General features: G+C 38.1%; 1 protein-coding gene across 4 annotated transcripts in view; it reads right to left on the reverse strand.

Moving 5' to 3' along the window:
* Positions 1–21,702, reverse strand: part of LOC131693347 (dynein regulatory complex protein 1 homolog) — a 252,565-nt gene that overhangs the window by 41,534 nt on the left and 189,329 nt on the right. For 2 of the 4 annotated variants that reach the window (XM_058981095.1, XM_058981096.1), the window contains exons 3-8: positions 16,577–16,909; positions 16,127–16,236; positions 2,024–2,419; positions 1,768–1,963; positions 1,367–1,692; positions 1,193–1,299 (exon numbers count right to left, since the gene is read on the reverse strand). In XM_058981095.1, coding sequence (XP_058837078.1) covers positions 1,193–1,299; positions 1,367–1,692; positions 1,768–1,963; positions 2,024–2,419; positions 16,127–16,236; positions 16,577–16,909 — 1,468 coding nt within the window. Of the gene's footprint in view, positions 1–1,192; positions 1,300–1,366; positions 1,693–1,767; positions 1,964–2,023; positions 2,420–16,126; positions 16,237–16,576; positions 16,910–19,499; positions 19,663–21,702 lie in introns of all 4 variants that reach the window. The other 2 variants (XM_058981097.1, XM_058981098.1) reach the window with 2 other exon arrangements.

A 21,702-nucleotide genomic window follows, 5' to 3' on the forward strand; every position in this document is an offset into this window, starting at 1 on the left:
CGGGAAGCCAATGCAATTGCATGCTGGTATTTCTTCTTAGTACAGAACAATTTATGTAAAAACTATTTTTTCATTAAAGAGAAACTTGTTAAAGCGTCAATCCGGCGCTAGCTTAGTCCTGTCACTAAGTTAGTGTCGGATTCTGATGAGACGAAGTCGAAACGCAACTTCCATAACTAATTTAATTACAGGTTTTGTGCTCTTCACGCGCAAAGATGTTTTAAACAATTTTCTCCTTAATGGAGAAAAATTAGTTTTTACCTAAACTGTCGTACACTAAGAAAAAATATAGCATAGTGCTTTAAAACCAGTTATTCTGATATTACTGGTTTTGATAAATCACTTCATAAACAATAAAATTCACATTGCATTCATTATTGAAGAGAACTGGCTTAAAGAAATTCCTAATATTAAATGGACTAGTGGTTTGCCCAGAAACACAAATAGTGCTTTTGTTTTTTTGAACTAGCATAAATCCGGCGCTAGTTTAGTCCAACCACTGGTAGTGTCGGTATCTGATGAGAATTTTCTCCTTGTGGACTAAAAATAGTTTTTTCCACCAATGAAAAATATAGCATAGTCCTAAATATTGTTTTATATCTCGATATGCTGCATTCATGTAGCCTTCATATTTTCAGCAAAATTGTTTAAATGCTGAAGGCACCAAGGGTCTTACTATTTTGAATTCTCCATAATTACTTCTATGAGCATTAATTACTAAAAAATTTATATCAAAATATGCGCTGTTTTGGGTTGGTAAACTTTTCAAAGTCGTCAAACCATCAAAGTTGAGGATGTAATCTTGACCGTTGTAATGTAATCTTGACCGTTGAAAAAGTTTTCGAATATTTAAATATTTTAAAGCTCACATTCTTTGACTTGATTTACATATTATAAGAAAATAATCTGTAAAACTTTGAAAACTGTTTTATGTTGATTCTGCTTCATTCTTGGCATCTGTTAGACTACTACTTATGTTTCTGAATTTTCAATGAATTATCAAACTCATAAAATTTCTGGCTACGCCACTGATATATGCATATATGAAATAAAAGTGCGTTCGTCAGATTGTACCATTAGATTCAATTTTCCATAAGTACCACCAGTAAATCACCTCAAGCATCGCAAACACAACTTAACACGACTTAAACCGTAATCGCACAGTAAATACAATCAATAAATCTAAACTTACACGGTTTCCACATCCGCCAAGTGTTCCGAAAACTGTTTGAGTGTGCGCAGGTTTTCTGAAGGACCAGACGTAGAGCTTATTTCCGAACCATTCGCATCTGCTAGAACCTACAAATTGCAATTAGGATACTAATTATAAAACTCGCTTAACATTGTGAGGGTTTCTACACATAACCTTTAATTTGTCATCGATGATACTGGTAACATTTGCATTGGTTTCATCCGATTTTGTCAACGATTCGCTATTGGAATAATAACGTGTTTTGAGAATATATTCAAACTTTTCTTTCAACTTTCGAACATCATCCCAATTTAAGATACCTAAGGCATTGAAAATATTATCCAAACAAACTAGATTCTGTTCCTCTAGAGCGTACGACTCCATTAGTTTCATAGCAGTTTTATCTATGAGAAAACCAGCCTGTTTCAGTACAACTTGTAGAATGTCCAATATCTGATTACGTTCAGTTGAGTCGTCGAACGTAACCAAGGAAGTGTTTCCTGCAATTATGTAGACATCAGAAATATATTCAACCGAATCTAAACATACTTTGCGAATTGTATATCTAAACATACTTTGCGAAGTAATAGGTATGCTATCGTCAATGGCTAAAATTACTGTTTCTGATCGCTTCTGAACGCATTCATCCGGCATCGGAGGAGCTTGCCATTTCCGACCTAAATGTTGCTCGCTAAGTATCTTGTCGATTTCCAAAATACTTTTCAAAATTTCTAAGCACTCGCTTTTATGGATTTGCCACACAGACTGGTACTGAAAGAGTTGGATTAATTTATGGCACACATTTTAACTCATTAATTAACGATTACCAACCTTTTTATCGTTGGCCTGAGCAAAAGTGTTCACCTTCATATCCATGTGACTGATATTTGAACGCAATTTTATGATATCTGAGGTCAATTTTTCCGTTTCAATAAGACAGTTCATTTGAGCATCTTTAATTTTTCTCCGTAAAATGAATATGGTTTCATTCAGTTTTGTCAAGCGCCGCTTTTGTGCATTACGAACCATTAAATTTTCATCCTCGCGTTTCTTCAGCACTTGAAAATTGTAATCAAGCTTCTCCGAGTTGAGTGTTGTATTGGTTTTAACTTTTTGTAATTCAATTTCCAGCGCTTGGTTATCCTGCTCCAATCGAATACGTGTTGCTCTAGTAACTTCAGTGTGCTCTTGTTCAATTCGATCTATTTGGTCTTCATAGAATTCCAGCTGAAAATTTAATGGGTTTGGCATATATATATATATATATATATATATATATATATATATATATATATATATATATATATATATATATATATATATATATATATATATATATATATATATATATATATATATATATATATATATATATATATATATATATATATATATATATATATATATATATATATATATATATATATATATATATATATATATAGAAACATATTTTTTTTATTTCGTCATTAGGGTGTCAATTTCCATGTCAGACTTGTTAAAAAAATCGTAATTTTTCAAAAGTTGATTTTTTTTAAATTCATAACTTTTGAACCGCTGGACCGATTTTCATTGGTTATAGGTCAAATGAAAGGCATTTAAATACCTAAATTGCAAATTTCATAAAGTTGAGTTAACGCTAACTTCGGATGAAGTCACAGGACTAGTAATAGTAGCAAGACGCCTGATCACGAAAATAAGAGTTGAACCTATTTTCCACATCTACAAATCGCTGGCCTTATCAGAAGATTTGAAGCAAAGTTCGACATTCTTTGCAACGGTAAACTTGGATTTCACACTGATATATTCCTATCCATGGTGACAACCTTGACGTTGGTTTCGTTCTCCTGATTAGCAAATGCGTGTAAAGTTTCGAGAGACGGGTTTTTGTATTTTTTTCTACGCATTCCAATTTAGCGTCTTCTACACCTAGAATGCGTAGCATTTTCAAGCTGCCCTAAATACTTTTAACTCTTGAATATTCATTTTTGTTACTAGAGAAATTTCTAACTTGTAAATTAACAATAATCAAATTTAATTCGTCGATGCACTATAGCCTTTCTTGTAACAGACAACATATTTTTAGGGTTTTTTAGTGTTTATTGTTTATTACGTTCAGTTTCCAGTAACTATCTCAAGTCATCAGAATTAATACATTTATGCAATAATTTTTAAGTCCCTCCCGAAACAAAATCCTGGCTACGGGACTGAAACGAATGTTGCACCCAGCTTGAAAGTAAATTATAGATTTCTTTATTCACAGCTACTGTGACTCGCTGAAGGTGTATGGTGAACTACAATGCGGTTTCATCGTTTCCATGCATGTGGGGTGTACACATAGATTATTTATTTTCAAAATATTATATCTCCGACACCTCTGAGGGATCTCTCATAAATTACGTAACGCTTTTAGGGAGGAGGGGGTTCGACAAGTTGTGACATAGGTGGGAGGGGGAGTAAGCTAGATCGTTACGTAACATGTTTTTATCGAAGAAAAAAAAATTTTCATAGGATTTCTTACGTAATAGGGGAGGGGGGATGAATAAACTTGTGACAATTTGTTACATGGGGGAGTCAATTTTGGGCAATTTTTGCGTTACGTAATGTGTGGGTTGAGCTTAACATAACTGTGCAACACAGGCTTACCCTGACGTATGGGCACACACCACCAAATGTCGACTCGGCATGAAGCAGTCGACAATGTACGCGCGACAACACTTCAGACATAGGAAGCCAACATCATTCGCGGCATTTCGCACTACTACGTGGAAGAGGTAAGACGTTATTCCGCGGACCAGAGCAATGGCGGATTTTCCCTAGCGGCGTAGAAAGCCACATTGGCGATCCTGCCAGGTGTTGCCTTGCAACAATAAAATATAATTTCATCTAAAAATTGACCGCATTTGGGGAAATCCGTCAATGCTGTGGTCCTATTTTTCGTGTGTCAGTGATACAAACCTACCCCGTAAAATGATCCTGAATATTTCTTTTAAAGAATTGTGTGCAAAGAAGAGAAAAAAATGGCTAAAATGAACATTTAGATTCGAGTTAATTTTGATGCTCTTCATAGAGCTGGTATTTTCCTTGAAAGTATGACTAGCCTCAAAAAAGGTAGAATCCTCTGTAAAATTGTGGATTATAAAAAAGCGGAACGGGACGTCCGCAATGTTATAGCGGATTGGGACGTCCGCAGTGTCAGAGCGGATCGGGACGTCCGCAGTGTTAGAGCGGTTCGGGACGTCCGCAGTGTTAGAGCGGATCGGGATGTCCGCAGTGTCAGAGCGGATCGGGACGTCCGCAGTGTTAGAGCGGATCGGGACGTCCGCAGTGTTAGAGCGGATCGGGACGTCCGCAGTGTTAGGGCGGATCGGGACGTCCGCAGTGGTAAAGCGGATCGGGACGTCCGCAATGATTTTCAGCCTTTCATGTTACTCTTACTAGCACAAGCCAATATCCTGGATAGTTCCCATTTTATTAAATAAACATTTCACGTGCTGATTCAATCCAAGTTTTGAAATATTTCAAATTAGGATGAAGCATTCTGGATAAGCAGATTAGATAAAATAGCTATCTCGTAGGGAGTAATTCTCACTTGAGCCCAACTCATGCGAATGTTAATAGTCTGTATATCTATCGATAGGATTTGTCAAAAGAAATAAAATAATAGTGCACTCCTTATGAGCTTTGACATATGAATCGTTCATTTCAGATTATAGTATTCCAAAATAAAACAAAATGGCAAACGACGGCAAGTATGTACGCTCACTCTCTCACTCACTCAGTGAGGAAAACCTATCGGCACAGAGCACTAGCGATGTAAGTTTCAGTGAACCGAGCGCAGATTCTGAGTCTTCTTGTGGCATGGAACAGACCACTCCGCTGTTAGATGACGACGAGAATAAGAACGCGAATTCCATGGAACTCACCAGCTTGACAATACCAAGCACAGAGCCCAGTACGAGCGAGCGTCTACAAAGAGTCGAAAACGTGTTGGCCGATCTTTCGAAAGCTATAAATTTCTTGCAAACAACAACGCCCACTAAAGACACTGAGAACGTCTGGAGTACACCAGTTGCCCCCTCCACAACTAGCGACACGGGCTCATCTAGCATCCGCTGGGACAATATAAAACCATTTCCTAATGGAGTTGCTGCAAATAAAATGTGGGAGGAGTGGAACCGTTATATCGAAAATTTCGATATCGCAGCCACCCTCAACAACGCGAATGACCCAGTACGCAGATGTCAACTGCTCTTTCTATCGGTGGGCGAAGAGCTACAGGGGATCATTAGAGCGGCAAAACTCAGACCCAGCCTGACGGAAGTAAATTGCTACCACACTTTTGTAAATAACATCAGAACCTATCTACAGTCAATGACCGATTCGGCGGCCGAGCACGAGGCATTTTCAAATATGAAACAAGAGAGGGCCGAATCCGCGATTGCTTTTCACGCGCGCTTAATGGGAAAGGTAAGGTTGTGTGAGTACAGCCCTTCCGATCAAGATCGGTTTGTACGATCCCAACTCCTCAAAGGTCTTCGGAACAAAGACCTGGTGAAGGCCGCAAGAACGTACGGGCATGATACCAAATACATAGTTCAAGCAGCGACTCGTGATGAAGCATTCGAAGCTGAGAGAGCAGTACCGGAGCAGCCGGATGTGTATGCAGTCTATCGCGGGAACTTAAATGTTGCCGGTGAACGATTTAACAGAAAACGCACAGGTCAAGAGGAAGGAAGCAGGGACCTAGCATCAAGTCGAAGACAGTCATATCAGCAATCAAACCGTCAACGCGATATACAGGACCGTGGACGCCGCAATCGATGCTCAAGATGCAATCGTTTTCCTCATAAAAATTTCCCGTGTCCAGCGCTACAAAAGCGATGCAACTCCTGCGGGGTACGCGGACACTATGCAGCTGCATGTCGCAAACAACACGTAAATCAGCTTCGTACAAAGCGTGAGGATTCGCCAATAGACAACGATAGGAAGAATAGCGAACAGGTATAAAATAAAGCAAATAATGAGTTTCTAAAATATATTTCCGTTAAGCCTAAGCTTTAGTTTTTCTCAATATATAAATCCTTTTTCTCCAATATAGCATGTAAACGCTTTTTCCCTTGAAGACGTGTTGATTACTTGCTGTCTGGGAGCATCAAAGAATATGCAATTTCTAATCGATTCTGGAGCGGACGTAAACGTCATAGGTGGAGAAGATTGGGTTCGACTAGAAAAGGATGCCAAGGCAGGCTTGATTTGTAGAAAATACAAGCTCAAGAGGGTTACATGCATACGGTTCAAAATCAGCTATGACGGTCGAACGCATGTTCGAAGCAGAAATCAGCGTTCCAGGATCATGCAGGTCCACAAATGCAACATTCTATGTCGTCCCAAAAGGTCGCAGATCGCTTCTCGGGCGGTCTACTGCTAGTGACTTGGATCTGCTGAAAGTAGGTGTAGCTATCAGCAGTCTAGAAACTACGTCGAGCACAACGGAATTTCCTAAGATGCCCGGCGTAAAAGTAAAATTTAGCGTTGATGAGTCGGTACCACCTGTTAAAAACGCCTACTACAATGTTCCTGCTGCTTTTAGAGAGGCTGCTAGATGCAGACTGGAAGAAATGGAGTCTCGCGGTATAATCGAAAAGGTAACATCGGCCCCGAACTGGATAAGTGGAATGTCGGCCGTCGCGAAAGGGAAGGACGACTTTCGTTTAGTAGTCAATATGAGGGCCCCTAATAGAGCGATCAATCGTGAGTACTTCCGCCTTCCACTTTTGGACGAAATGAAGGTGAAGCTCCATGGTTCAAAATATTTTACTAAACTTGATTTGACCAATGCCTATTACCACCTGGAGCTGAGCAACGAATCTCGGGAGCTGACCACATTCCTTACCGAAAATGGAATGTACCGATTCACCAGATTGATGTTCGGGGTGAATTGCGCTCCTGAAATTTTTCAGCGAGAAATGTCACGTATATTGGCATACGAGAAGAACATCATAGTATATATTGACGATGTTCTAATTTTTGCGGAAAGTCTTGAAGAACTGCATGAAGCAGTTGATCGAGTCTTAGAAATATTTAGGGCTAACAACCTAACTCTCAATTCAAGCAAATGCGAATTCGACAAATGTCGAATTAAGTTCTTGGGCCATGAACTTGACGAAGCTGGCTTTCACGTCGATGAGGAAAAGATTAGAAGCATTCAGAACTTCAGAGAGCCCACAACCGTTTCAGAACTTCGGAGTTTTTTGGGACTGGCTTCTTTCATTAGCTCGCATGTGAAGAACTTTGCGGAAATTACCAGTCCTTTGTGGGCTGTCATTACTTCTAAAACATGGTGCTGGGGACGTACGCAGAGCCAAGCATTTCAAAATGTTAAAAAACAGATTGTACAGTATTGCACGACGCTAGGATACTTTTCCGAAGACGACAGAACGATTCTGTACACAGACGCGTCGCCTGTTGCTTTAGGGGCGGTCCTAACACAAGAGGTCGGATTTGGTTCATCGAGGATCATAAGTTTCGCTTCCAAATCGTTAACTGAAACTGAAAAGAGATACGCTCAAAATCAGCGCGAGGCACTAGCGGCAGTCTGGGCTGTTGAGCACTACTCTTATTTCTTGCTTGGAAGGAAATTCACACTCCGGACAGATGCACAGGGAGTAAGCTTTATACTGAATCGATCACGCGAAGAATCAAAAAGGGCACTGACACGAGCCGACGGATGGGCGCTGAGATTGAGTCCATACAGGTACTATTCTTTCGTACATTGTTGATTTAAAATACTTTAGCTAATTGTTCAATTACCTCTCTTAGGTACGATGTGGAGTACATCAGAGGTACAGAGAATATAGCTGACCCACCTTCGCGTTTATACCGTGGTATAGATATCGCTTTCGACGAAGATTCAAGCCCGTGGGAGATTGCTACATTAGAAGCAAACGCTGTCGGGTTCCTCACGGACACTGAAATCAAATCAGCAATGTCTAATGATAATGTCCTCCAAGGAGTACTCAACTCTCTAAATTCTGATCGATGGCCAAAACAACTGCGACAGTATCAGTTGATAAAGACAGACCTATCTACTCGAGACGGCATACTGGTTAAAACTGGGTGCGTGGTTATACCAGACACACTTCGCAGCAGAACGCTAGAGATAGCGCACGAAGGCCATCCCTCAGCTGCCAAGCTGAAAAGTATTTTAAGGCAACGTGTTTGGTGGCCCGGCATGGCGGCTGATGCTCAGCGGTGGGTAGATTCGTGTAAAACTTGCGCTGTTAACGGTAAACCCGAACGCCCTACTCCAATGCAGCGAATATTTGCACCCAAAGCCGTCTGGGAGACAATTGCCCTAGATTTCAACGGGCCATATGTTAGATTTGGAGGTATTTCCATCCTGGTAATAGTTGACTACAGGTCAAGGTACCTTATTGCTCGACCTGTAAAGTCAATGAGTTTTGAGCACACACGCGGTGTATTGGAACATATTTTCGATCGCGAAGGCTTACCAAAGTGCATTAAAACCGACAATGGACCCCCATTCAATGGGGAAGCCTACAAGTCCTATTGTGCAGAACGAGGAATCATTTCACTTTACTCAACCCCACTTTTTCCGCAACAGAATGGGCTAGTTGAAAGCTACATGAAGCTGATCAACAAGGCGATGGTTAGTGCTTTCGAGAATAAGACAAACTATGTTGAAGAATTAAGTAATGCAATACACGCTCACAATGCAGCTACACACAGTGTGACGAAATTTTCCCCAGAAGAGGTTATGTCTGGACGGAAAATTAAAAGAAAACTTCCATTGCTGGATTACCAGAAGGTCTCCATCGACGACGAACTACTGAATGACAGAGATCGTGTAATAAAACTTACGGGTAAGGCACGAGAAGATAAGCGCAGGCACGCGCGGCAATGTCGCGTAAAGCCTGGAGATAAAGTGATAGTGGAGCGAACAGTTCGCGGAAAAGGTGAATCGCGCTTCTCCCCACTACAATATACCGTATTAGAAGAGAACAATGGTAGTCTCACTATCAGCGGCGCAGACGGTCAAATTATGAAACGTCACGTAACACAAACTAAAAAAGTATGTGAATGGAGAAAGCCAGACCACCCCAAAGATTCACAAACCGCGGATGCAGACGCACATAAATCTTCGTCCACGAATATTACTGGTAGTTCAACGGACGGAATAAACACGGGCGGCGGCTCAACCGGTGGACGAAACACGCGAGATAAGAAAACACCTGCGTATTTACAAGATTATGTGCGGTCGGTATATCCATAGAGTACTAAAAAAGATAACTTCATAAGTTTGAAATATAGTATCTAAACATAGAATATACTTAGCAAGACTTCATTGATCTGGTGGGTTAATTTCTTTTTTGGGTTGATCATCTTCGAATTATGTTTAGAAATAGCTGTATTTCTTTGCGTTGCTGTGGTCCATTCGGTAAAATTTTAGTTTCCCCGTCTGTCTATCAGGTGCCTATCTAAAAATAAAGAATATACCTACGCTGCTCTTACTTACCTGGTATTTCCAAAACAATAAAACGACAGACAAAACTCAAACTCTAAAGCGGCAGTGCGATGCGCGAATAGCAGCACAGCAGTAAACATGTATACCATGTATACCTACCCCAAGTGTCATTCCTGTCCAATAAGAAAAGCGAGGTGTGTATATGTTTTGTTTTTCTTCACATCTCTCTCTCGCATTTCTTGTACCCAGTAGAGCAAATGGCGACTGGGCCCGTTTAACTAGGCGCGGGTGAGCGATGTAGGCTAGCTGCCACTTTTTTTCTAGGCCACCAGTTGTTAACGGGAAAGATAGTATAGGATGTAATAGAATCAGTAGGGCTGGGCGCTTCCTAAAAGGAGTTCTGGTAGACAAACAGATATGCTCCACGATGTATCATGGCAGAAGGACACATTTGTATTAATGTAATGTTAGATTAATGAATAATATTCTAGATAGAAATGCATAAATAATTCGCTAAAATACAAAGAGTATTAGCATTTCTTTTTCTCGAACTACGCAGTTTATATAAAACTTTTTGGTATTTCAGTTTTACAATTTGTCACGCAATTTCTTTTTTTTAGAGAAGAGGGAAGATGTGTGGGTTGAGCTTAACATAACTGTGCAACACAGGCTTACCCTGACGTATGGGCACACACCACCAAATGTCGACTCGGCATGAAGCAGTCGACAATGTACGCGCGACAACACTTCAGACATAGGAAGCCAACATCATTCGCGGCATTTCGCACTACTACGTGGAAGAGGTAAGACGTTATTCCGCGGACCAGAGCAATGGCGGATTTTCCCTAGCGGCGTAGAAAGCCACACGTAATTTATGAATGGTTGTGTAGAATTGAATGATCTTTCAAATAAAAATATAAAAGCACAGAGTATTCAAGACTCCTCGCAGTGAAAATCAAGAAAAACCATTTTAACCATTCAAAAAACCATTTTGTTCGCACAAAATTAAATATTTTATAAGGTTAATAATTTTTGCTTGAAACAGCACTTACATACTTTTCATTTGACCTATAACCAATGCAAATCGATTCAGCGGTTCAATAGTTATGAATTAAAAAAAATCAACTATTGAAACATTACGATTTTTTGAACCAGTCGAACGTGGAAAGGGACACTTATATATATATATATATATATATATATATATATATATATATATATATATATATATATATATATATATATATATATATATATATATATATATATATATATATATATATATATATATATATATATATATATATATATATATATATATATATATATATATATATATATATATATATATATATATATATATATATATATATATATATATATATATATATATATATATATATATATATATATATTTCTTGTTTTTATGTGTTTGGGTTAATGAACTTGAATATTTTTATCTCATTTTTGCTAATATTAGCTATAATTGACAAAGTATGGCACTTATTGTAGATTTTCTTTTTTTCATTCGAAGCCAGGAAAATTTTGCAGAGAAATGTATTAATGCCTTTCAGATAAGTGAATTTAGTTTTCTTTTAAAAGTAAATTAGTGTAAAGGTAGTGTTGCTATTAGCATTTTCATTATTTTCTTAAAATAGTAAATAATAAACATCGCCTTGACCGAGACGTGGCTCGACAACCGTACTCTGTCTCGCTAGGTCTTTGGTTCAACATTCGATGTCTACCGCTGTGACCGCAATGCCCTCAACGGCCACAAGACATCAGGCGGTGGTGTGCTTATCGCCGTTCGCCGTGGTATAAAAGCCCGAGTGATCAACGATGACCGGTAGGCGAGCCCCGAGCAAGTGTGGATATCAGTGAAACTTGCCGATCGCAATCTACTCCTGTGTGTTGTGTATTTTCCACCTGACAGAATTCGTGATTCCAGCCTGATCGATGTACATCTTTCCTCCGTTTCTTTTACCGCCTCGATCGCCGTCCCGTCAGATGATATTGTTATACTGGGCGGTAAGTAAGTAATGGTTTTCTACGATTGAATATCGAAAAACCTGCGCTTAATAACAATGACAGTTGTATTTTGGACAACTACAGTAGCGTAACTCTTCGGCAAATTAATAATGTCACCAACGAGAATGGACGTACATTGGACCTCTGCTCGTGCCCAGGACTACGCTCCGTACTGATGCACTGCACCGACTCCTTTAGTCAAGCAGGTGCGTCATCATCCCCCACTACATCTTGTACTTGCTGGTAACCTAGGAGTGAATTTTGAAGACGTCTCAAGCTCTATCATCTACGATATTAAAAACGCTGACTACGACAGCATCGTTAGCACGCTGTTGGATATAAACTGGGACGAAAGTCTTAACAATTACGACGCGAACGAAGCAGCGATGACGTTTTCTAGTATTCTTAACTACCTTATCGACCGCCATGTGCCAAAACGAACAAATAGTACCGCTGAACACCCTCCCTGGCAATCAACCGTCCTTAGACGTTTATAATCTGCCAAACGAGCTGCATTAAAAAAAATTCTCGAAGCATAAGACACTTGCATTACGAAATCACTACTTTCAACTCAACCACGAATACAAACAACCAAGCAGACGCGCCTTTTTAGACACCAGCGAAACGTCGAGCGTCAACTGAAATCCAAGCCCAAGTCGTTCTGGAAGTATGTTAACGAGCAACGAAAAGAATCCGGTTTACCATCTTGTATGTCGTTTAATGGAGTTTTAGGCACCGAGACTAAGGAAATTTGCCAACTGTTCTCCGACAGATTTTCAAGCGTTTTTTTTTCCAATGAGCGCCTGCCACCACAATAAGTCGCTGCCGCCGCCAATTTAACTCCTTCTCTAGGACGAACCATCAACCGAATTTGTGTCGATAATGCTGCCATTCTTGCAGCAAATACCAAACTGAAAGCATCTTGTTCCTCGGGTCCAGATGGTGTTCCCTCCATTTTTGTCAAAAAGTGCATCAGCGGGCTTCTAGAACCACTTCGGCGAGTCTTCGAGCTATCACTCACTACAGGTACATTCCCCTCCTGCTGGAAAACAGCGCACATGTTTCCAGTTCATAAAAAAGGAAACAAATCGAACATTAACAATTATCGGGGAATCTCGTGTTTAAGTGCCGTATCAAAACTGTTCGAGCTGGTTGGGTTAAATCCTATTTTCTTTCACTGCAAACACTACATTGCAGATGACCAACACGGTTTCATGCCTAAACGATCGACAACGACAAATCTGTTCTCGTTCACAACATATGTAATGGATGGATTCGCTGACGGATTGCAAACCGATGCTATTTACATGGATCTATCTGCGTCCTTCGACAAAATCAACCATGATATCGCAATAGCGAAGCTGGGTAAACTCGGCATTCATGGACAACTTCTGCGCTGGTTTCGTTCCTACCTCGATGGAAGGCAACGTCAAATCAGCATTAAGGACTGTCTATCTGCATCATTCTTCGCTACATCCGGCATACCACAAGGAAGCCATCTCGGTCCAGTAATATTCCTCCTCTACTTTAATGTCGTCAGTACCACATTACAAGGACCCCGTTCTTCTTTCGCCGACGACATGAAATTTTTTCAACAAATACGGGATAAAACCGATGCCGAGTTTCTTCAGAGGGAATAGCGAAAAACTTCAGGGACGTATATTGTCTTAAATCGCTTTACTGCGCGTTGGTCCGCTCAACGATAGAATATTGTTCTGCTGTTTGGAATCCGTACTACCAGAACGGGATTGACAGAATCGAGGCTGTCCAATGCAGGTTCATACGCTTCGCCCTCCGGCATCTCCCATGGCGAAACAGATTTCAACTGCCGAGCTATGAAAACCGTTGCCAGCTAATACACCTCGATACACTCAGCATTCGAAGGGACCCTGTTCGTCTCGGACTTACTCTCTGCCAAAGTGGATTGCCCTACAATCCTCGGACGTCTGGATCTTCAAGCCCGCGTTCGAGCTCTACGTAATAACTCTCTTCTGCGAGTTCCGTTCAGGAGAACCAACTATGGTTGCCAGGGCGCTGTTACCGGACCCCAGCGAATTTTTAACAGTGTGGCGATGGCCTTTGACTTCAACCGTACGCGGCATGCGATAAAAGCGAAAATGTTGGCAATTTTAAAATGTAATTAGTTTAAGCAACCACCATTGGGGCCAAGGGGCCTGTTGGTGAAGGTAATAAACATAAACATAAACATCACCATTATTATCATGGAAATAATGCATCTCAGCAAGTTCTACAATTCTTTCATTGATATCATTCAATTATCACTTTTTGTTTCGACGCAAAATCATTTCAAATATATCATATCACATCGTTTCATATGCAAAAACAACGATTTCGAGCCTATTACATTTGTGGTGAGGTCATGCTGTGTTAACTATAGCATGAAACTGTGCTGTGTTAACTATAGCAATGAAACTAAAAGCGATAGGGATAAAGTTTCGAATAGCAAGTTATAGAGAATGTAAAGGGGCACCAAATGAAAAATAGCTACGTTAAATTTGTTGATTAATAATTAGAATAAACAAACCACTCCAAAAACGCTAATTTTGAGTTATTTTACTAGTAAAAAGTCGTTTAGTAACTAATAGATATTTGTACATACATCGAAAGGAAATTTTCTCAGTTTTCCAAAAACCTTGGAAAACACGATATAAAGCATATTTTTCAGATAAGAGACTTTTAAGCGCTTGCAAGTCGATTACAGGAAAAGTTTGGTAATGCAATTACAAAGAAACGAAAAGAGAGAGGAATATGATGTTGAAGAACAATTTTTAAGTCGTCCTAAAACCCAACTTTCGGATAATTTAAAATACTAAGTATACTTTTCGAGTTAGGGGTATTTTAAGATAAACAAGTTTTTTACACAAAAAGTTCAATAACTCTGTAACGGTTGAGATTTGATGGTATATGTAGAACGATTTTTTCCTCCAAATATGACAGTCAATCACCCCTCCAGAGCCTCTTAATCATGAACCAAACACCCTGTATACATGGATAGAAACGCGATTAACTTATGCAAAGCTCGTAATAAAACAAAATTTAAAATATCTTGAAAACTACTACATTTCAGAAAATTGTAGGTAGGAACATTTCATTTTAAAATGGCGTTTAGAATCACATTCAAAACGAAAATTGTATTTTTGACTGCAAATAGTATGAATTATAAAAATATGTCAAAAGTTGTTGTTAGGAAAACTCTTTTTTTAAGTTTCTCCATGATCCAGATACTCTGAAAAGGTTTCTTTCCGTCTTTAAAACGATAAACATTCGATTGATAACAGTTTATGATGGGGCAAAAGGAATAACTTATAAAAACGGCATAATTACACAAATTAATTGTTTTTGCTGGAGCAAAATTCCAAACATCTTGAAAACTATTTCATTTTGGAAGATTTTTGTTGACTGCATTTTGATTTAAAATAATAGGTACTTAGAATTGAGCAACCGTAAATAAAAGTCGCAAGAACAAAATAAGCTTCATAAAACCCGCTTCAAATATATTAGAATATAAAAACCGGATATAAACTTCAAGCATAAAAATCGGATTGGTACTTTCCTCTGCAAGAGTCGGATAAAAACCCAAAAAAGTATAAATATTGGAAAAAATCTGTCTGATTCTTACAAAGTAGTTTTTGTTAGCCGACTTTTAATCTTGAACATCACAATGTACGGATGCTGCTGCGAACGATTTATTTATTTTTAACCTGTTTTTATACTGGAGTCTCATTCTTACCGAGTTTTGCGGGTGAACATTTTTTAAGCGATTCTTATGCTGATGACTCTGTGTGATGTTTACGCTTGAAATTTATTGTCGATTTTTTTATTCTAATGTATTTGAAACGGGTTTTACGGAGCATATTCCATCCTTGCGACTTTTATATTCAGCCGCTCAATTATATTCTGTAATAAAATTACAGTTTTCTATGCCAATTAGTATGACATTTAAAAACAAGTATGAAGTTGTTAGAAAAACTTTTTTACCGATAAGTTCTCCATCATGTAATCGCAATCAAAATTTCTCTTTTCTCTTTAGATTTTTAGTGACAAAATATAAAAAAAATAACTGATTAAAAAATTAAAATTTTTAACATAAATTTTGGGTTTTTGTGAAAAATGGCATTTTTAGTGTATATTTTTTTCGTACAGAAGTATTCATTCTCTGAAACTCGTTCTCAAATAGTTTTGTTGTATACAATATAGTAATCGAACAAAATTTCTTTGAAAGTAATGGACGTAAAAACGCACTGCATTTGACAGAGAAAATAACGGAGATTCATAAACCGAAAACAACTGCAAAGTGTCGTTCGAATCGACGATGGTCATATTTTGCGGTCGGCCGGTTTCTCATGAAATCCCTCAACTATACTAATCAAGATACTTGTTCAAAAGCATTACTTTACCCTTTCCTTTTCCTGCCTCATTTTAATCCGCTCATTAACTGCCCGTCTAGTGTAAAGATCGTTCCATTTTTTGGTTGCGGCCTGCCGTAATATTTGCCTTTCTTCGTCAACTGCAATTGTTGATAATATATGAACTTACATATATATATATATATATATATATATATATATATATATATATATATATATATATATATATATATATATATATATATATATATATATATATATATATATATATATATATATATATATATATATATATATATATATATATATATATATATATATATATATATATATATATATATATATATATATATATATATATATATATATATATATATATATATATATATATATATATATATATATATATATATATATATATATATATATATATATATATATATATATATATATATATATATGGAGTCTCTCCTGAATTACTTGTACTTTCCAGCAAATCCAAGTGTTCTTTAAACGCACGTTTCATTATTTCAATTTGATTATCAACGCGCTCAACCAAACTGTGAATATCAGTAGTTTGCTTAAGTAAATCCCTCGTATAACGATCATCTGCTGCTTTCAACTCCTTGCGACATTCATCGATTATTTTGTCCTTTTGTTCCATCAAATCTTGAATTCTTTCTTTTTGTAGCTGCAGCTCATCGTTGATTCCCATTGGATCTTTCAGCGCTTTTAGCTCTGACCATTTCTCGAAAATAGATTCAAACTTGGTAAGTGCCTCATCCGTTTCAATGTGCAATTTTTCCAGGAGCTCTACAAAATACATTAAATCATGATTAATACATGTAAGAACCAATAACAGATTAAAAATAAGATTAATACACTGTCGTCTCGTGTGTGTGTGTGTGTGTGTGTGTGTGTATAGCTCAAAATTCTGCATTCGATTCGCTTCTGCAGACATGTTATGTTTCTCATATGTGTATGCAGTGATGTACCGATGGGAACAATTCCATCTTCCCTGGTTTTTATTTTTGGGTTTTACCCGGGTTTTTTCCCAAATCATTTTAACCCGGACGAAATATGGTTTTTTTTGTGTTATCGAATGTATGATGTTCATTTAATGTTTTTTTAACCTTTCGGCAGTCGCGCTTGTGCACTGAGTACACGCAGCTCTGAAAATCTAGCGAAATCATCTTAGGGCACCAGCGGCTGCTCGTTCAGTGGGCCATAAGCGTGACTTCCGGAGGGTTAAAGAATTTTGCATTTACATTTGAGACACCGAAAATAAAAGTCGCAAGGATAAAACATACTTTGTAGAACCCACTCCAGATATCCTAGCATGTAAAAATCGAATATAAACATCAAGCATAAAAATTGGACAAAGATCCTTGAGCATGAGAACCGCTTAGAATATTCTCACCCGAAAAAGTCAGCAAGGATGAACCTCCAGTATAATTCGCTCGCAGGAAATTCCGTACAACGTTACATTCAAGATTTAAGGTTGGATAAAGAAAAGTCCTTTGTAAGAATCGGGTATACTTTTTTACGGTTTTTATTCTATAGGACATAATCGAAAAGCTCCTGTCCGATTTTGAAACTTGAAGTTCAAATCCAATTTTCACATTATAGTATATTTATATTGGGTTTTACGAAGCATTTGCTGTTCCTGCGATTTTAATTTCGGTCCATTCCATATTCCAACTTGTTTCATATAATACTGGGAACAATATTCATTGTTACTCTGACTAGTGAAAATTAGAATAATCGTGTGATGCCCAAACTACTTTTATTTTGCATTTTAGGGGTTGCTATATTTTTAGTGAAATAAGGTATTCACACAAAATTTAGAAAATACCTATTTAGTTCGGTGAACTCTCACTAATCGCAATCCGAATTCTTTCGCATCAGCATCAGCAACAGTAGAAAAAATGTTTAGTACGTTTAGGTGGATACACATAAGAACGCAATCAACTTAGCCCAAAACGTGTTGAAAAGTTTTATCACTTATTTAACCACAATATTTGTAAAGAAATGTTGGATCACAAACAATGATTCAATCGAGGAAAACCATTCAGAATTCATATACATGCAAAACTTTGACAATAATTCTCATAAATAAAATAAAAATGTTTGGATAACAATACATTAATGTTCAATTACTAAAATATCAAAAAATTACAAAAAACCCAATCTTCCCGCGAAAAAACCGTTTTAACCGGGAAAACCCTGTTTTAATCCACCTAAAGGTGCAAATGTGCCTTTCTCATTTCTCCAAACTATGATTTAATAGCTGGTTCGTACAATATAACATTATGGAAATGTCTTTCATTCTTATTACACTTGGTAAGTATATAAGAGCACCTTTTTGCATTCATCGCGGTATCGGTTTGAATCGGAGTTTTCTATGTGATCGCACTCCACAATCCGTAACTCCGGAGCAGGAAGTCCGATGGAGATGGAATTTAATATCAGTTTCCGGGGACGCAACACCTTTCATTTGAGACTAAGTTGATCAAATCGGTCTAGCCATTTTCGAGAAACCAATATAACCGTTATTCTGAATTTGGATGCTTCCGGATCCGTCGATGATGGCCAGTGTGGCCAAAGAGACTTTGAATGACTGTTGGTGACCTAGATCTATAAATTCAACAGTTGTGTTTACATTTTGGAAAAAATTTCACCTTTTTACATTCATCGCAGAATTCGTTAGAATCGGGATTTGCTGCGTGATCGTACGTATCACCCTGTAATTCAGGAACCAGAACTCGGATTCACACAAAATTCAACAGCAGCTGATGGACCTTTCATTCAAAATCAAGTTTGTCAAAATCGGTTCAGAAAATTCCGAGAAACCGATGTGGACAAATCAACAAATTTTGTTTTGTAACCATACTCTTCAACTCGTAATCCGGAACAAGATGTCGGTTGAAAATGAAATTCAATAGCAACCTATGGGAATATTATACCTTTCATTTGAATCTTAGTTTGTAAACATCGGTTCAGCCATACACACAGATATTTTGCGATCTCGGCGAAATGAGTCGAATGTTATATGAGACTCGGCCCTCCGGGCCTCGGTTAGAGAGTCGGTTTTTGGAGCAATTGCATAACCTTTCTATATGAGAAAGACAAAAGAATAATATTTAATTAGCTTAATCAGCATGAGTTCAATGTTATCTTCATGTGATTAAATTTTGAAATGTTGGTGGAATGGGTTTGAAAGTGAAGGGAATGGGGGGTTAGTAGAGTGGAGTAGAGGATGCGTCAGAAATCCTTCATCTTATTTCGGTATACGGGGTGGATGAAGGAAATGCGTGCGTGAGGGTGGTCCAAGGAGAGGGGAGTGATGAAGGAGGGAAGTGTAAGGGCAAGGCGGGTGGGGGGGCTTCAAGCAATACTCAACTGCATATTTTGCCTTCCATTTGAGACTTGGTTTGAGAAAATCGGTTCAGTCATCACCGAAGAACCGATGTGATTTTAATTGTGGAATATGCCCGGAATTCCGGAATCGTCGATTGTGGACAATATATTCAAAGAATGTTTGATTGGCAATCAGTGATCTAGATCTGCGATTAGAAGTAATTTGGTGACCATTTCAATAGTTTTTAGCCTCTGAGGCATTACGATTGTTCCGATTTATATGGGAAATTCCAGTGTACCCTTACTAACCAACCTGTAACTCCGGAAGCAAGAGTCAGAACCGAATGAAATTCAGCAGCAGTCAATGGTATTACTGTATCTTTCATTTGACATCAAGTTTGTAAAAATCGGTAGAGAATTCGTTGGGGAATGGGTGTGATATTAGCTTACGAACTTGGCGGGTTCCCCGGGGGCGTCATGAACCGTCATAGGTGGCCAATGTGGTCAAAGCTGCTTTGATTGATCATTAGTGATCCAGACCGCAAACTAGAGTAATGTTACATCTATTTTAATATGCTTTACATCATTTGAACATCATGGTGGTACCAGTTTATATGGGAATTTTCTGTGTGACCGCACTACTCAACCCGTAACTCCGGAACTGGAAGTCGGATCAACTAAAAATTCAATAGCAGCTTATATTATGGTTTAAACTAAAAATTCAATAGCAGCAGGTATTATGGTTATACCTTTCAGATGAAACTAAGTTTGCGAAAATCGGTTCAGCCATCTCTGAGAAAATTGTGAGTTTAAATGACACATACACATACACACACAGACATTTGCCGATCTCGACGAACTGAATCGAATGGTGTATGACACTCGGCCCTCCGGGCCTCGGTTAAAAAGTCGATTTTTACAGTGATTGCATAGCCTTTCTTTATATGAGAAAGGCAAAAACCTTGGATTTTTTTCCCCAAAATTATAAAAACCCGATTTGGTACATCACTGTGTGTATGCGTGTCTTGAATTTGCCGAAAATAGCCAAAAAAATCGATACAGAAGAACCTTGCGGCAAATAAAACATAGCAACACATCAGTTGTAGGAAAAAGTGTTCGCTAGTAAAGACTAATGTAGTTTTTGCTTGAGGCAGGAACTAAATCAGTTTCGGACCTAACTGCTGTCAAACCGTTTGTTTGAAGCCAGTTTCGAACCTAGGTTGTGCGCCACCGAACCGCTGTTTTGTGAGAACCCAACTCAGTTCCATTAAAAACGTTTGTTTGAAGTAACTAACCTGGTTTAGTGTCTAGTTTATCAATCGAAAACGACATAACACTGCTAATATTTTTACCTCAGAGTAATTTCGGGAGAGTAGCTGCATCAGGTAAGATGCCGCTCTTTCTACATCTCCTACCCGGTCAAACCATTCGGAATTTGATTCGGAATCCTGAATGGAGTCATTATGGATTCCAAATCAAATGCAACAACCGATTCTGAGTCGGAATCGGCTGTTGCATTTAATTTGGAATCCATAATGGCTCCATTCAGAAATCCGAACCGGTTCCGGAATGAGTTTAACTGGGTAGAGTCACTTTAGTGCGATAAGATAATTTCGGGAGAGATGCCTCGTCTGGTGAGATGCCACACTGTCTATATCTAAGTATTAGTTCCTTCGGGTATTTTTTTTTAAGTTTCAGGCATCAACTTTCGTGAACGCATTAATATGTAAATTTGTATTGATGTCGATTTTGGGAAAAAAACGAAAATTTCAACGAATTTCTGCTTTTTCAAAATGAAGCTTTCATAAATAAAACTAAGTGCTATATATATACATTCTACGGAGAAACAGTCAAAACTACTTTTAAGGACCCCCTACCAACACATAAATATACATCACTCGTACAAACGTATAGATAAATATAATAATAAAGTTACTCCAACTTAACCATTACACACAATTGCGAAAGAAAAATATTTTTATATAGTTGGATGAAAAAATATTTCTGGAAATGGGAGTACCCCCTTAAAAAAAGTAAACGTGGAGGTCGATTTATAGACGTAATCAAATTACATGAAACTTAGCTGAAAACACCTAATCACGAAAGCATCAACAAGAGCCAAAAAATAACTGCGTTACCCATTTTCCAGTTTGGGACCACGGTTCGGCGTCTCACCCGTATATGACATCTCTCCCGAATAGACTTTTTTAAATGTTCGTAGAAATTTGATTTTTTATCACGACAGA

Source organism: Topomyia yanbarensis, chromosome 3 (assembly GCF_030247195.1).
Source record: "Topomyia yanbarensis strain Yona2022 chromosome 3, ASM3024719v1, whole genome shotgun sequence".
In the NCBI taxonomy this organism is placed as follows: domain Eukaryota; kingdom Metazoa; phylum Arthropoda; class Insecta; order Diptera; family Culicidae; genus Topomyia; species Topomyia yanbarensis.